At 37.1% G+C, this 16,714-nt stretch overlaps 2 protein-coding genes across 4 annotated transcripts in view; both read right to left on the bottom strand.

Moving 5' to 3' along the window:
- The window catches only part of ksr1a (kinase suppressor of ras 1a), a 30,390-nt gene extending 28,662 nt beyond the window's left edge, over positions 1–1,728 (bottom strand). The window contains exons 1-2 of the mRNA XM_016498251.1: positions 1,710–1,728; positions 1,383–1,450 (exon numbers count right to left, since the gene is read on the bottom strand). The gene's annotated coding sequence lies outside the window, so the exon portion shown is untranslated. The remainder of the gene's footprint in view (positions 1–1,382; positions 1,451–1,709) is intronic.
- A 1,538-nt stretch (positions 1,729–3,266) lies between these two features.
- Positions 3,267–14,995, bottom strand: cuedc1a (CUE domain containing 1a). Of its 3 annotated transcripts, none has more exons than XM_016498252.1 (12): positions 14,855–14,994; positions 11,266–11,436; positions 9,695–10,280; positions 9,475–9,605; positions 7,609–7,735; positions 6,979–7,210; positions 4,983–5,048; positions 4,596–4,685; positions 4,361–4,505; positions 4,075–4,133; positions 3,895–3,967; positions 3,267–3,809 (listed from the first exon to the last, which is right to left on the bottom strand). In XM_016498252.1, coding segments are annotated over exons 3-12 (1,233 nt in total). In that variant the 5' UTR covers positions 10,004–10,280; positions 11,266–11,436; positions 14,855–14,994; the 3' UTR covers positions 3,267–3,808. The 3 variants fall into 3 exon arrangements, with proteins under 3 accessions (XP_016353738.1, XP_016353739.1, XP_016353740.1); XM_016498253.1 differs by having other exon boundaries at positions 4,412–4,505; XM_016498254.1 differs by lacking the exon at positions 4,983–5,048 and having other exon boundaries at positions 14,855–14,995.
- Between the last annotated feature and the right edge of the window lie 1,719 nt (positions 14,996–16,714).

Below are 16,714 nucleotides of genomic sequence, written 5' to 3'. Positions count from 1 at the left end.
CGAAGCACAAGACTCAAACCAAAACCCATATTTGTTCTTATTTAACTTAAATACTGTTTAGGAAAAACAACTGCAATATTAATGGGATTTTATTAGTGGTTTTTCTTTCCTTAGGGTGTCCTCGGCTCAAACAGAGGGCCTTTCACATCTTAGGGTCTAGAATGCAATAAATGAAGGTGGAAATTCACCCCTTAGCTTGCCTGGTGCTTCCGTACAAGCACGAGCATGTTTAATCACATTTATTAAAATGTAAAGGGGTTAGAAGGATTTCTCATCTCACTGTGAGGGTGTGATGTTCCCTCACATCAAACGCTCAATCTGACTACTGAGTCACTCTCCAAACCTCACCTCCTCTTCCATCTGTCCTCCATCTCACTCTCTTTCTCTATCCTTCCATCTGTCCTCCATCTCTCCATCTGCGTGCTGCATAACACTCAACATCCTCCCCAACACATACACACACATCTCAGAGATGGAACATTATTCTAGGCACCCGCTGAGGTCTGGTTTGCATGGATGGATTATAGTCCAAACCGGTAATGTCCAAACAATGAGAAAAACATCTTAATTTGTAAATATGAGAAAGAAAGTCGCAGTTCAGTAAAATAAGGCCTCAAAGTGTAATCATGAGTGTAATATATTAAAAAAGAGACATCAAAATATGTCCAGAAATCTCCTTAATTTGTTTCACACATTGTGACAGTATGTGACTCATTCAAGTGATTTTCATCTATCTATATCAATTTCATATCTGCATGGCTTATTTCCAGGTGTTGGCCCACTGGCCCAATCTGTAATCAATCACTGATTCAAATCGTTCATTACAATGTAACAAGGATACACGTGTATATTCATTTAGCAAGCAATTTTAGTACTTAGAAATGAGAACAAGCACAAGTAATATCATAAAGAAGTCAGAGCAGTGCAAGAGCTGTACAAGAATACAATTTTTAAAGGGGTCATTCAGCCTGTCATTATTTACTCATCCTCAGATCGTTCCAAATCTTTATTACTTTCAGTTCAAATACCAGAATATTTCAACTTGTTCACACAAAGCAGTTATTTAAGTAATATTTATATACTATTATAATATTTATTAATGTTTTGAATTAGCTTTCATTTTTATATTTTTAGTGTTTATTATAATTTTTTTTTAGTTTTAGTTTTTGTTGTTTTTTTTTATTTTTTATTTGTAAATGATGTCAGAATTGTAATTTTTGGATGAGCTATCCCTTTAAGAGTAATCCAGTGTAGTTGCAAAGCTAGAGCAGAAGTTTAAGTAGAAATCAAAATAAAAACTTCAAGGTATCTAAATTTAAAATTTGAAGTGAACCAAACTGTCATCATTAACTCCAGTATTTCCTTTTAGATGTATCTCTCACCGGTCAGAGTGTCAGGTGTGCATCTGTTCCATGCTGATGACCACAGGAACCTCTTGTAGAAACTTGACCTTTCCATGCAGACAGAAGAAACGTCACATGAGGGTTTGTTTCATCCAAAAATCAACCATACCATGACCTCTTTCCAAGCTAGTATGGCAAGATCTTTTTAAAACTCTTTGGTCAAACAACAATTGAAATTAAACCAGGCTCTAAATCAAGTCATTTATGTGAGAAAGTTTCAGAGCACTAAGCCAAAAAAGCCTACAGAAGTACTACAGACAAAGTGCACCTTCCACCTGGCTACTGCTATGTCGTCATGATACTCACTCTCTATTGGTCAGCCTGAGGAATCCCTTCCCAGGATACAGCAGATTAAATTGGATTGTGGGGAATCTGATGACAGAGATCATCCGTGACACAGGCTTTCAGTAAATACCCGACTGACACGTCTTTTCAGTCACATTTCAGACTGCTTGTGTCTGCGGGGCAGGTGGTGCCTTGTGTGCTTTTGTTCTATTTATGTTTTGTGAGATCAGATTTGAGATTATTTTCGAGATTTAGGTAAAAAAGGCCACCAGTCGCAGGATCTGGGAGTGGTGCATTATGGGGCTTTGAGGTAGACAGACACAGCTATAAATAAATCCCAATCTGCAGACACCAGACAATAGTGAAACACTCGGACACGTGAGCACCACAGCCATCTCTCTCTCTCTCTCTCTCTCTCTCTCTCTCTCTCTCTTAGGGGCCCTACAGGTGTTTAGGCTGTTCCTGATAGCAAAATAAAGGTCATCTCTCACAGTAATGACAGATTATGACTGAAAAGAAAAATCAGACGGTGTTTGAGATAAACAAACATTGAACAGCAAGGCACTGGTGTATAGCTCCATCTGCTGGATGGACAGTTACAGCAATTTCCAAATTGCAAGCATGAGCTTGTTTATCATGAAACAATCGAGGTCACCAGTGCCAACATTAATTTAAACTAAAATAGGCAAAATAAATTTCTATCAGCCTCTATTTATCTATTTGCATATATTTTAGAGTGGTTTGTTTCTGCTGATTAGTTTGGTTACTGTAGACAGTTATATGATATGATATGATACTGACACCTAGCGTTGTGGATACAGCATCACTCAAAAGCAAAAGTTAGCATTTTCCGAAGCCATTGTAAAAATCTTCTATAGTCAAACTTTACTGATTTATTCCATGAGTGGAAAGTGTTTAATAAAAGGGAAATTATCAATACAAAATGAGGAGACCCGCAATGTAAAACAAATAAGCTTTTACAAGTGCTGATATTAGCTTCATCTTATGTAAATGTCAGTGATTTCAAAGATATTTTGTGAGACGTGCTATTAATTTCTTTATGTGTAAAACGTTTTACTGAGGAAAAAAATGTCTATGTGCGCCTTATATATATTTATAATGGATAAAAGAATTATGTTAATTTTTAAATGTGAAAATCCCGTTATGGTTTGGCCTTATGGCACATAGGATGTGGCGCCCTCTACTGGTTCTTGTAAGAATTACAGCACAGCAGCACAATCCAAGTAAGCAGAGACAAACAAAACTGTTTATCGTCCTAAATGTTTGACTTTGTAAATTTGTGCATATGAAAAGTTTTATCCCTTCTGCAAACTAATAATTAAAGGACAAACAAGGACGTGCTGCTTTCAAAATGTAATTTAATAACAAACAAAATGATCCTCTGAAAATCAATATCAATTTACAGTAAGCTGACAGCTCTAAACTGTAAAAATTACAATTTAGTTTTAATAATTGCTATCCCAGTGTAAATACACACAAACAAACCTTACTTCACACTAAGAATAAAATATGACTGTTAATTTCAGGAATTAATGGTGAAAAGAAGCAGAATTTTCAAAAAAGTCTTGAGCATGATTTTAAATTGTGAGTTGGTTGAAAACACATAGCAACATAGCAACTAAATTTGATAACTAATTTTTAATCAATCACCCAGTTATCAAAGTAAAACCTATCAAATAAGATCATGAGAAATGGAAAGAGCGTTATCTATAAACATGACAGGAACTGTACCTGGGCTCCAGGTCATTTAAATTCTCCTGAGATAAACACAGATTTTCTTATCAAGCTGAGCAATGAGGTTTTGTGCTTGTGGATGTTCCGAGTCCTGAGTCCCAGCACAGCGTGAGCACTGTCCCGGAACAGAATTCTTCTAAACACCACCAGATCTGCTACACCGCATGACAGTCAGAAACTAGACTGTTGAACCAGAATATTACAAACAATATAGAACTATGATGATTTTATGGCTCAGGTTTAATTAAGCATTGCAGGAAACTAATGAGTAAAATCTCGATCTTCATGATGCTTTAGTCTTCAGAGCTGTTGAATCAAGCTCTCTAAAGCAGAGACCATTGGCTGCTCCGGCCAGGATTCATCCATCTGTCAGAGATCATAAAAAATATGTGCCAATTATCTATATTCATCCAATGATGTAAAGATGTTTAGTGTATTTGTGTGCGCTTACCATGACATCACTTCCTTTGTCTCCTCCCCTTCCTCTCTTCCTGAGAGTCTCTTAAATTGGCTGTCATCCTCAGCTTATAGACACAAACACATTTCCACTTTACAAGGTTTCACCAAATATTATACATTTATGGAGTGCCGATACATTTCACAATTGTATTTAGATAAAGAGAATATTTACCTGAAGGCGGCCCCTCTACTTCTTCCAGGAGATTGACGGTGGAGGTTGCAGAGCCCAGACTGAGAGGAAGTCAAGGACCAAACACACTACAGGTTTAATATACTACAACGCCATATAGCTTAGAAGATGTATTCTAGCACTTTTAACTTTCAAAACTTTACCTGTTAATTCATACAATACATATTACAACAAGCAGATCAAATAATCAAATTTAGACATGCACTGACATTACACTGAAACTAATAGTTGAATAAAAACATAAGAACTCCTTCTCTACACAACATACATAGATGCAAACTCCAGGTAGCGACTGTCAGGGCTGGACATGTGAGGATATGACTGGTGTTTGGACAGAGCTCGCTTTTTGGACTTCTTTCTTCTGGTCTTCTCCGAGAATGATCTAGCAATTTCAAAAAGCTTCTTCCTTGTAGCTGCAGGTAATAATGCAGTGATCAAAAAGGGGCGAGAGCTCAAGCCATTACATGAATTTGCTGTTAACCTTCGGGTCTGTGTTTTCTTACATTTGCCCATGTGCTTGAGTTTCTCCAGGAATAAGGCATCGTCAGAGACTGATGAACAGGCCTCCTCAGACCCCGGGCCACAATTATCACCTACATCAAGAGTTAGACATGAGCGTGTCAACATATGACTGCTCACATTTACCAATCACATTTTCTCCTTTGCGTTCTGCAGAAGACTAAATAATGACAGAATTGTATTTTTTTGTTAAACAGACTAATTTAACCTTATGATAAAAAAAATAAATGCTGCAAAAGTGTAAAATATGGTCCCTGTAGGCTGTTATCTGTGTGTTGTTTTATGTGGCGGCACAGACAGGTTCAGATGAAGCTTCCTGTCAGTGTTTGTGTGGCAGACACGGCTGATGGATGAAGATGAAGGGAATCTACCTTCGGCGGAGTTCTCTGTGCAAGCGGATGAATGACCACACTGTGTTTTCTCGCACCTCTGACGATCTAAAACACAGCAGGTAACAGGGTCACTGAGGGCAGGTGAAGATCAGCCGCTCCAGAGTGGAGACAGTGCAGTGAACAACACAACGCTGCACACAGTGAGTTAGGAATGAAAGCTGTTCACACACACAAAACCCTCTGGGGTTAATTTAAAATACATTTTAGCAGAATGATAGGAGCAATGGTTTACAAATATGAGAATGAAAAACATTGCAAATCTTTTTGCAAATAGAAAGGGGATTCAAATTAAACATGTAGTACTCAGTTAACTGTGAATTTATTTGTATGGTGCTTTTCATTATATGAATCATTCTAAAAGCAGGTAAGGTGAGGAAGAAATCTTGGGAGGAACCAAGACTTTGAGGGGGCACAAAATAGGTAAAAATGGCAACAACAAAAAAAGATGCTTGAATGCAATGTTGGTTTATGAATTCTTAACTATGAACAGGGTATCTGCAGGATTTGTAAACTCAAATGTAAGACTTTTTAAGACCTGCACAAATAAAATTAATTCCACATGAGCGGGGTTGGGCAATGTCTATAGTAACATATTAAACTGTAAAATGACTGTAAAAAGCATGATTTACAGTTCAGATACAGGTTTTCACGAAACAAAAAGTTTTATAACATTATAAACTTCACATTTCAGACTTTAAACCATTTTTAAGAAAACGGATGAATCAAAAGTATCAATTATTATATTAATTGAAACAATTATTATAAATTAATTATTATATGAATTAAAGATATAAATATATTAATTGTCTTAAATGTTTTAATTGTTTCGATTTTTCTAATGCATTTTCTTCTTTTCGATCCACCAGTTTACATTTACAACTGCGGGTTTGCTGCATAAAAACATGGGTTGATTTTCGCATTGGTCTGAACAAAAACAGCAGACGGGCTTATTGAAAATGCAAATTCATTCACTGCCAGCAGGTGGCGCTTTCGGAACGGCAGAAATACAGCAGTTTCTCCAGTAGCAGCAGAACTCAAAGCAGTGACTTTGAAATGTGCAGCGCTCCTGTTTAATCAATGAAATCATGGCCTTCTGAAGTTTAATCTTCACATTAAGTCATACCGTAATTCTTGTCTTTCCGTTCCCAAATTTAAGACCTCTTGAAATCAAAATAATTAAGACTTTCTTGTACCATTTAAGACTTTTTATTGCCTTAAATTTGACTAAATGTAAGACTTTTAAGGACCCGCGGAAACCCTGTATGAATGACAGATTTTCCTCACATCGAGAAATCCAAACATTATTTCATCTTATGTGAAGTATGTTTGAAAAATGAGTGTTTGAGTGACAGTTTGCAATGTGTTTCTGACCTAGTTACACTAAACCTTTAGGGGGGAAATATCTGAAAAGTTTCATCATAGTAACGAAAAAAAAAACAAATAAAATTTAATAAAAATCTATTTAATTCACTTCTAATTAATTAAAAAATGAAAAATAATAATAAAAAAAGTCTAAAAATGTAGGATTAGGTCTACAGTAAGTATAACTTAAATAGAATTTAATTAAGTATAAATAAATTCATATGAATAGTAGTGTAATATACTTTTAATTTAATTGTAATTTATATGCATTTGTAAATGCATTGAAACTTATTGTGAAAAACTTTTGGCCTTGTAATTAAAAAAAAATAAAAATGTTATAATAAAATCTTCTGGTAAAGCAGCAGACTTCTCTCTGGTGATCTATGTTGGTCTCTCCAATCATTTAGTCTGCTTAAACTCCACCACTTTCTGCCTTTCATTTTTTTCTTTTCCATAATCCATTTAACTCAGATGTTCATCACAATATGGAGGAAAATTTCTGTTGCTACTTCCGTTACATCATAACTATATAAACAATAGAAGTCAATATGAAATTCACATTGAGGTCAGCATATTTGTGTGTGTGTGTGTGTGTGTGTGTGTGTGTGTGTACCTATCTCCAGAGCTATGAGGAAGTCTCTGTTCCGCTGTAGCTCTTTCATGAACTCCTGATTCTGCAGAAAAAGGGCTATTCGCTCGTCCTCCAAGTACTGTTTCAACTTCCTGTCCTGTTCAGATGACCAAACGCCACCTGACAGGGCACTACTGCTGGATGAAAGCTGCGTCAGGGATGACAGGGAGGAAGAAGAGGAGGAGGAAGGCTGAGACAGGTTGCTCTGAGAACGCTGCAGGGGAAAGAAATCACTAATAACATTTTTACCAAAATGACATTAAAAAATCAACTATGAGACAAATTAATTGCCCTTGTCTGGTCTTAAAGCTCCTGAATTTAGACATTAACTGAGGCCCTCAAATCAATATGAAATGCTTATTGTTGTAAACTCAAGATTTTTGTGTGTAATTTTGAATGAAATTGTGGCTGAAAAAATGGTATGCATTAAATGCAACAAAAATATTAAACGTATGATATGGCCACTGTATGAACCCAGTGAATTTGGAAGGAATTTGAATCTGGATCTGAATCTAAATCTTTGAATCTGGATCTAAATGTTTGCTGATGTAAACACATGATATTTAGCCAAGATTTTAATACAGAATACATGTTAGTGGTTTATAAATCCACCTGAAGACTTTCTGACTGCTGAGGCAGGATACGCAGGAAGTCATCAGGGAGGTTGCCTAGTAACGGTGGATTCCAGTTCCTGTATCTGCCGACCTGCTGATGCCCAGGAGGGGGATAATCATTGAACCTGACAAAATAATGAGTATAAAATAAAACTAATTCTTCTTATGTAACACACTCCTGAAATTAGAAAGACCTGATGGGATTCTCATCTTGTGATTTAAATAATTTTGAAGACACTGTTGTTTACTGAGTTCACACACTAATAGGTCAGTAACTGTTTCCATCCGTATATTTTATGAGACTTTTTGTGCGCTTGATGGAAATGCCAAGCTGTGCATAAAATCCTAAAATGTGCATAAAAATGTATGCGCTCAACTGAGGTGGAATAAATTCCTCAATGCACAACTTTGCCTGAACAGATCAGATGATTAGATGAGTGCACTAATCAGTGGACCAATGTCTTTGTACACCATCTCAAATGTTGCTTTAGTCAATCTGAAGTCCCTGAGCAAAAGTCTGTCATCAAAATGATTTGGTTACCTCACAAAACTGTCCCACACAATTGCGTTCCCAAACATCAGGTATCCTCCTCCAAACGCTAGATAACCTGACAACTGGCGGTTGTTATTGGATTTTGTCTGTGCGCTCTGAGACGCAAGTAATTTATTATGTAGGAAATCAGAAGCTACAGTGGCTTCTCCAGTTGCAGCAACTTTCATTTTTAATATTGATGCTTGCTCCAGTTTCCCAGTAAGTTATTTTGTTCTTTTGATTCTCAAATGTTTTATGCGATTTTCCAATTTTTACAAAAGTGAAATTATCAACTTTGAATGTACTATGTAGTCTTCAAGACTTTGATGCTTTGATGTAGTAACATCAAGCTAATAAGGGACTTACTTAGAAACAGTTTATTCACTAAAGAAAGTGTCAATTTAAACTGTTTACACAGCAAAGCAACAGAGTAAACTTGAGAAGTAAAGCACATCAGTTAAAAATGGTTATATGTACTTGGCATTGACAGCATAGCATTGCTAGCATTAGCATACATGCTGCTAACATACTTAAGCATGTTGCTAGCATGTTTTGACAGTAGTTATTGTTATAAGGTTTAGCACATTGCGAGAATGTTTTAACATTTAGCTAGCATAATTTAGCATGTGGATAGCATGCTTCAGAGTATTTTAACATTAAACTTTGAATTATATATTTTAGCACGTTATCCCAGCTTTTAGGCTTTGCTACTGATATGACAGCTACAGGAGTTATTGTACGAAAGTTTTCACCCCCTCAAATGAAGTCTGTGGTAATTTGGGCCTGTTTGGAAGTTCATTATGGAAATTCCGTAATGGGATCAGTTAGAAAAAATGTAGTCAGAACAGCACAAAGATCTGTGCAGAGTTTGGTGATCATAGCCTAGACTGAATTAATTTTACAAATTTGGTCTCAGAAGAAGAAGAAAAAGCTTAAATTGTGGATCAATATGAGGTGGATACATTTTTTATCCAATAAAAAGACAAACTCTGATGGAAACACATTTACCGAATAAATTCCTTAATGCACAACAAAAATCGTATGTGATTTTGCATCAGCAGATAATTTTACTGGATAACCAGTGGGCCAATCTCATCGTACAGCATCTCAAATGTTGTTTTAGTCATTCTGAAATGCCTGGTCCAAAGTCTGTCATCAAAATAATTCGGTTTGGAGAAGAGGAAGAATAAATAGTAGCTGAAATTTTTCAAGTCAACATAAAAAGCATTTCAACAAAGTGAATGCAGATACAATGTCTCTCTCACAGATTAAAGTCTACTGTTATTATTAGTAATTTTTCCAACAGGAAACATGATTAGTTGTTCTTCTTGCCTGGGTGGTGGTGTGGATGGAACATCTGCGGCATGTTTTCTGTCATAGATGTGCATGTCATAGGAGGGTGGCGCGTAGACAGGTAGAGGCTCCTCATCTGAGCTGTCCGGCTCCAGCGTTCTCTCCAGGATCTGCAGGAGATTAGATGGGAAGATTCTTTTGTGTACCAAGATCTAAAAATGCCAAACTTTTAGGTCTTAATAAAAGTTCCTGGACTAACCTCTGGAGGAATGCTGTCCTCAGAATCTGAGCTGTCATCTGTGGCCTGGCTGTCCAAGCTCATCTGCAGTAACTGGTCAATGGTGGAGTCGACAGCACCATGGTTGGCTCTCAAGACATACTCGATAAGCTCATGCTCCATGCTGGGGAACATCGTCTTAAAGTCGTCCATAGCCTGGGTAAACTCCAAACGCCGGACCTGATGTGGAGGCCTCCTGTTATTGAGCTCTCCTGAGGCAGCGTCACCCCCTCGCGTACCGCTGCCATGGTTACTGTTCGCGTTACTCCGGCGGAAAAGACTGGTCATCATTTACAGCACCTCCCTCCCACTCAAAACTGCCCATCCACCACAGTGACCCCACCCCTTGACCTATGCACCGCCTCCGGCCACGCCCGTTATCCACTCATGATGCCTCTGGAGGTGAGCTTCAGTATACAGAGGGGCAGCATTGGATAAACTTTTCTTCTGCTGCTGATAGCTGAGACTCAACCACATCCAGGGCTGGCTGGGATTCCCAGAATGCCTTGCTCTCACTCTCACAGTCACCCTCAAAGCGAAGTACAAACAGCGGCCCACTCTTGAAGACCTACATTAGAACAGCAAAATGTTAACCATTGCTTTTATTCAGAAAAAGTATTGTTGAAAAAGATATGGATAGTGTGAAAATATATATTTTTTAAATATAACAATTATTCCACGTAGTCTCATTTAATATGAACACTGTTATTTTAGTATTACTTCATATATATACTATTATAGTATTTATTAATATTTTGAAAATGCTTTTATTTTATATTTTCAGTTTTTATTTTAATTTTAATTTGACTGTTGTTCTTTTGTCATTTTTATTTGTTTTTGTACATGTATTTTTAAATATTTTTTATAGGTTTAATTTATTTCTTATTTCAGTTTAATAATTTTAATACTTCAACCTTATATATTTATTTATTATTTCTTTCAGTTAGTCACCAAGGCATATGAAAAATTCTATTGCATATTATACAATAAATAGAAAGATTTCTATAATTATACCATTATAGAAATGGTTATAGTTCTTTACTTTAGACCAAGGCAAGGGTCTATCACAAAAATTACTTTAATTTAACATCTATAGGGTGACAAAAGTGAAAAGTGTCTTAAAAACAGACCAAAGAGCAGACGTTTCAGCTCATGCTTTCTTCAGTGCTCACTTTTGTGATAGACCCTTGCCTTGGTCTAATTGTATGTCTTTCAGTGTGCGGACATTTTTGGTTTTATTTGGTTGATCAAATTTTTCTTGATTTTCTTTTAGTTTTTTAAGAAAATTAATCACTTTAACACACACACACACACACACACACACACACACACATGAATAGCATGAGTCATACAGTGGATGGTCCCCATTGGACATTAAATGGATCAGGGTCATTAACAAACAAGGCTTCCATAAAAGATAGGATAGGTATTAAACTCTTCAAAAGGGCACATTTTGCCCTCACACCATACATGATCGGACACTGGGCTCATGATGTAATCATGTATGTCCAGTGTGCTTCACATGCCCCTATATGTATCTATTTCCTACTTACCGTCTCTCTGCTGAGGAGATGCAGGATCACACCAAAAGATCCACCAGGAAGCAATTAAAGCCAGCAGGATAAACCTTTAGCTCCCATCACAGGCTACAGGCTCCTCCATAAAATCCGTCATCGGAGAGGTTTGGATATCCCTCGCTCCCATTTTCATCTCTCCACATTAATCTGCACCCAAAACCAAACAGGCAGCGCTAAATATAGCCACAGACTCTGGCACAGTTCGCCAGCGAGCTCAGGAACAGTAGCAGCTTAGTGATGTGTTTCTAAAGAAGGGCGGCTGTGCCCTTGAGAATAACATACAGCAAAGACTGACATCATCCATAGTTAATACGCCCGCTGAGCTGATATCGGTTTAGCAGGGGTCCGTGTGACCCACTGAGACAGATTAGAGCCAGAGGAATGCCACACAGCGCAGGATCTGATTGATAATTGTGAAAGAGATCTCAGCATGGTGGAGATGTCATCATAATGGGGGCAATCATCCTTCTGGTGCAACACAGGAAAGCTTGTTATTTTAAATTACGGCCATCATCAGTAGTCAATGTGATCAGAGTCTCCTGGCCTTGTCTCCATGGCAACCCCCGCAACTATCAATCTCGCAGTCGTTGGACCCTCGGAGTAAGTGACTCATTAAGGAAGCTCAGAATAAACCACAGCAGTGGTGTTAAAGCGCTAAACCCAATTAAAAGCTTCAGTCAATCTTGCTGTTTGTCACACACTTGATATGAAATCAATAAAAGCTGCACTGTAAGTGTAAAGCTTTTCGGATACAAAACTCAAACCGAATTGAATTGTATGAAGGAAGAAATTCTGTCATCCTTTACACACCTCCATGTTGTTTCAAAGCTGAATTACATTTTTACAAAACATACTTCCCCTAAAATAATCTATAAAGGCCCGTTCAAACCAAGAGCGATAATTATAAAGATAACTATATTAGCATCCACACCAATGCGTTCTGTTCATAATAAGAACACTGCAGTTTTGTTGTATGCTGCCTTAAATGCTCACACTCTTTAAAGCAGAATAGATTCAGAATGGCTATCAATGTTTTTGTCATTCATCCACTGAAAAAAAAATCATTGTGAAAGTGACTCCAACTATACTGATCTTCCATGTCGTTATCGTTATGGTGTGGACTCTGCTGTTCCTTTACACTTAGAATGATGTTTAAAACTATATCTATATATAGCGTTATATAATATTTATCATCTTCTGCGTGAACGGGCCTTAAATTGAGAACTGCTGAATCACTGAGTCAGTATGTTGAATTCAAGAAATGAATCAGTATGTTTTGTGAATCAATCATGAATCAGATCAACTAATTTGACTGAAAAGAGTGATTCATATGACATTAGAAGAAGTCATTACTAATTGTATGATACTTTTATAGTGCTTTTGAAGCTTCAGTCACTATTCACTGGTTTTGCATGGGAAAATAAAAATCTATTTGTTTTGTTTTCACAATCATGTTTTGTGTTCTATGAAAGAAAATCAGTCACACAGGTTCACTTTAACATTAAAAATAAACGTTCCAGAAGGGGGTTTTCGCACCAATGCCATTTCTGGTTCCCCAAAGAACCTTTTAGTGAACAGTTCTTAAAATAACCTTTTTTTCTTAGTGTGAAAAACATTTCAATATTCTAAAGAACATTTCTTCACTATATAGAACCTTTTGTGGAATGGAAAGGTTCCATGGATGTTAAAGGTTCTTCGTGGAACCATAGATGCCAATAAAGGACCTTTTTTTAAGAGTGCAGGGTGAAAAAATTCTTTCAGAATTTTAATTTTTGGGTGAACTATTTCTTTAAAAGTTGAATGAATCTTTCTTGACTCCTTTTGGAACAGTACATACAGTACGTGTGAAGCTGGCAGACATACGACAACCCCATTATTAATAATGAGCTATAAACAAAGTTTTAATGAAATTTAGAAGCTAGCCCCTGCCAAAATGATCCTAGTCTTCTTTTCTGTATTACTCTGCCAAATTCAGATGCTTTTCTGGCTGATTCAGCGGCCAAGAGGAGAGTGAAATCCAAGCGGGCAGATTGTGGTGTCTGACAAGGAGAGCTGTTATCACCACAGGAGTCGTCTGTGGGTTAGTGCTTATGTCAGAACACACGCCTGCTGTCTACATATAAAAGTAGCAGCACGTTCACTGGCACCTCTCTACACTATGCTATCATTAGCTCTAATGGGGCCAAACCCATGAAGATAAATTCCAGTAGTTGCTTACACAATTTTTAAGATTTTGTTTTAATTAATTTTATAGGAACAGAATGGAAAATAAATTGCAGTCTGCACAGAAAAGATGCAAGCATTTTCCTAAATATTAATAAAAGAAGGCTTTTGTAATGTTCAGTCCAAAGAAAAAGGGAACAGTTGCATAGTGTGCACTGAACCAAAAGCACGAGCAGGGCTTTGACACTGTCCTTGTTTCTGACCTGGATCCGCTGAGATAGAAGGAGAAAAGTGAAGAAGAGAGGACAGGAAGGAACAGTGCAGAGGGGAGGTGACAGTCAAGTACTTTAACAATAGCGTTTAAACTAATACTGAGGCAATCAAGTTGCACATCACCTCAAATACCATAACAACTTCAAAGAATATTTCAAACTGGAAACTGTTTTGTTACTAATATTCTTCATTCATCTTCTTTTGTATTCCACAGGTGAAAGAAATGCAATGCAAAAATTTGAAATGAAATGCTATACGCAGCACCACAGAAGCAGCAGAGAGGGCTTCAAGGTGGCTATGGCTAAAAAGAGGAGAGCCATGGAGTACTAAGTAGCCAGCCAGCTGGACACAAGCTGGGGTCTGATCAGCCCCAGCTGGGTCACCTGGAGGAGGGTGTATGATGTTGAAAGACCCGAAACACCCGATGATTCCAGGAACATCACTGATGATGTGTCCAGCGGCATCAGAAGATGTATGTGCACAACTAATGACATGAGGGCGAGGGTTTTTTTTTGGGGTGGACTATCCCTTTAATAGAATCTCTGCTCTTAAGCCATAATATAATGACACTAAAAAACTTCAGATATTAGAGGCACATGGTCACTCATGGACCCCATCCCAGAGTCCTTTGGGAGGCCAAACATCAGTCTGCTATCAGTTAATAGGGCACCACAAGAGAAAACAAGTTGTACTGTGGAAAATCTCGTACTACAGTTTTCTACTTTTTCTAGTCAAAATTTCTACACTATACTATTTTTTCTCTGAAAGAAAAAGACCAAAAAAGATATTACCGTGTGCACAAAAAAAACCTATTGTAAATACCACACAGTACTACACAGTAAAATATTATTATTATTATTATTTAATTGTTACATAGACACAAATGGACCAGAGACACAGGTGTGTTTGCCTAACTCCATCACATCATACTGTAGCAACCTAACAGCACCGTGATTTACGAGTCCGCCACTATATAGGGCGTTATTAGTGCACAACCGCAGGACAGATTCATTCTTGAGGCCTGTCTGGCTAGAGAATTATAACTGAACAGCGCTTAATATATTTAAATAAATGCATAATCAAATCAAATGGCAGAGAAAGAAGCAGCAGACTAAGGATGAGATCTTACCAGCTGAAGAGATCGGCTCTGATCACATTACTCGATGCAGCATTCCTCCATGTTGTATATAATCAATGATACTGAGTGTGTGACAGCAGCAGACAGCGGCGCTCACAGCGCGTCAGATGGTGGATCTTTATCGGCTCTTGAGCGCTTGGGCGGTGGGCAGATTATCCTCCTCTCACCGCGCTCAAGAGCAACCTAGTGGATACAGGTGAGTAAAGCATATTCATTACAAAAGATAAAATCAACTCCTGAGGCCCTATTGCACAAACATTCATTCATTTATTTATTAATTAAAATATGAAATATTGTAATAAATTATTATATTCATCAAGAATCAGAAGATTTTTTTAAAGAAATTAATATATTTTTTCAGCAAGGATAAATGAAATTGATCAAACATGAAAGATAAAAATTGTATTTAAATAAATGCTGTTCTATGAACTTTCTATTCATCAAATAATCCTGAATTTACATGTATCAAGGTGTCCACATAAATATTACGCAGCACAACTGTTTTCAACATTGATAATAATAAGAAATGTTTCTTGAGCACCAAATTAACACACTGGAATGATTTCTGAAGGATCGTGAGACACTGAAGACTGGAGTAATGGCTATTAAAATTCAGCTTTACCATCACAGGACTAAATTACATTTTAGATCATTAATATATTCATCAATATATTCGAACAGAAAATAGTCATTTTAAATTGTAATATTTCACGATAGTACTGTTTTTATTGTATATTTGGATGCATCAGCATATAGACCTGTTTCAAAAATATTTAAAAAATCTTGCGTATATACTCACAAATTTTAGATATTTAAGTCATGTATTTATTAGTTTTTAGTCATTACAATATCAACAAATCATTCGCGTTCGAAGTCGTAAAATAGCCAATAAATGTTCTAACTATCTATATTTATATATCTCAAACGTTAACAAACCCCACAATAATAGCTATAGCTTATAGGGCGTCTTATTTTCCACTTGTTTTCTGTTTCAATAATAAATCTAAATTATTTATTTAGATTATTTATTTAGATTCAATAATAAATCTAAATTATTTATTACTTAAGTGCTCAATGTTGATGAAACATCCAAATTAGATGTTTTCATGAATATGAATGAACGAAGCGAAATGCTCTTCAAATACTAGGCTAATACAGCTGCCTGTACTTGCAGACACGGGCAGATGGTGAACAGCGGCGCCCCGAAAAAAGCGCAATTGTTCCCTCAATGGGGCTCATTGTCTTTTATCCCCGTTGTGAGGCGACAGTTAGGGGTGAAACAAAAGACCTTGAACCCGAAGCACCTGCTCATGGACACGAGATTAAACCCAAGGCTGATTGTATTGGGATCCCAGGGGCGCGTCACGCCTGATCAAATGATACGGCAAGCGTGAGGCCGTGAACGCGCACCAATGGAGCCAATGCACATGGAAATGAGTCCTAACGACCAAAATGAGATTCCGCGAAGAAAAAAAAGGCAGCATGTAAGATTAAGGAACTAGCGTGGGGGAGGGGAGCATTGGAACAGGGCCAGCGAGAATCATGCACTAAGAAAACTCTTAAAATATGTGATGTGCAATGCCTGATGACGCAAAATCAAGTGTTGGGGAAAACTATTTGGCACATTGCCTAGTGACCACTGGTCTCAGAACTTTACAGACTTCTAGCAAAATATTTTACTCATATAATCCTGATATAAAGCCTTTTAAAGGGGTCATATGATGCGATTTCAAATTTTCTTTTCTCTTTGGAGTGTTACAAGCTCTTGGTGCATAAAGAAGATCTGTAAAGTTGCAAAGACTAAAGTCTCAAATCCAAAGAGATATTCTTTATAAAAGTTAAGAGTCATCC

Source organism: Sinocyclocheilus anshuiensis, unplaced genomic scaffold, assembly GCF_001515605.1.
Source record: "Sinocyclocheilus anshuiensis isolate Anshui unplaced genomic scaffold, SAMN03320099.WGS_v1.1 scaffold939, whole genome shotgun sequence".
In the NCBI taxonomy this organism is placed as follows: Eukaryota; Metazoa; Chordata; class Actinopteri; order Cypriniformes; family Cyprinidae; genus Sinocyclocheilus; species Sinocyclocheilus anshuiensis.
The sequence above is the reverse complement of the archived record's forward strand: the minus strand, read 5'-3'. Positions and strand labels throughout refer to the sequence as shown.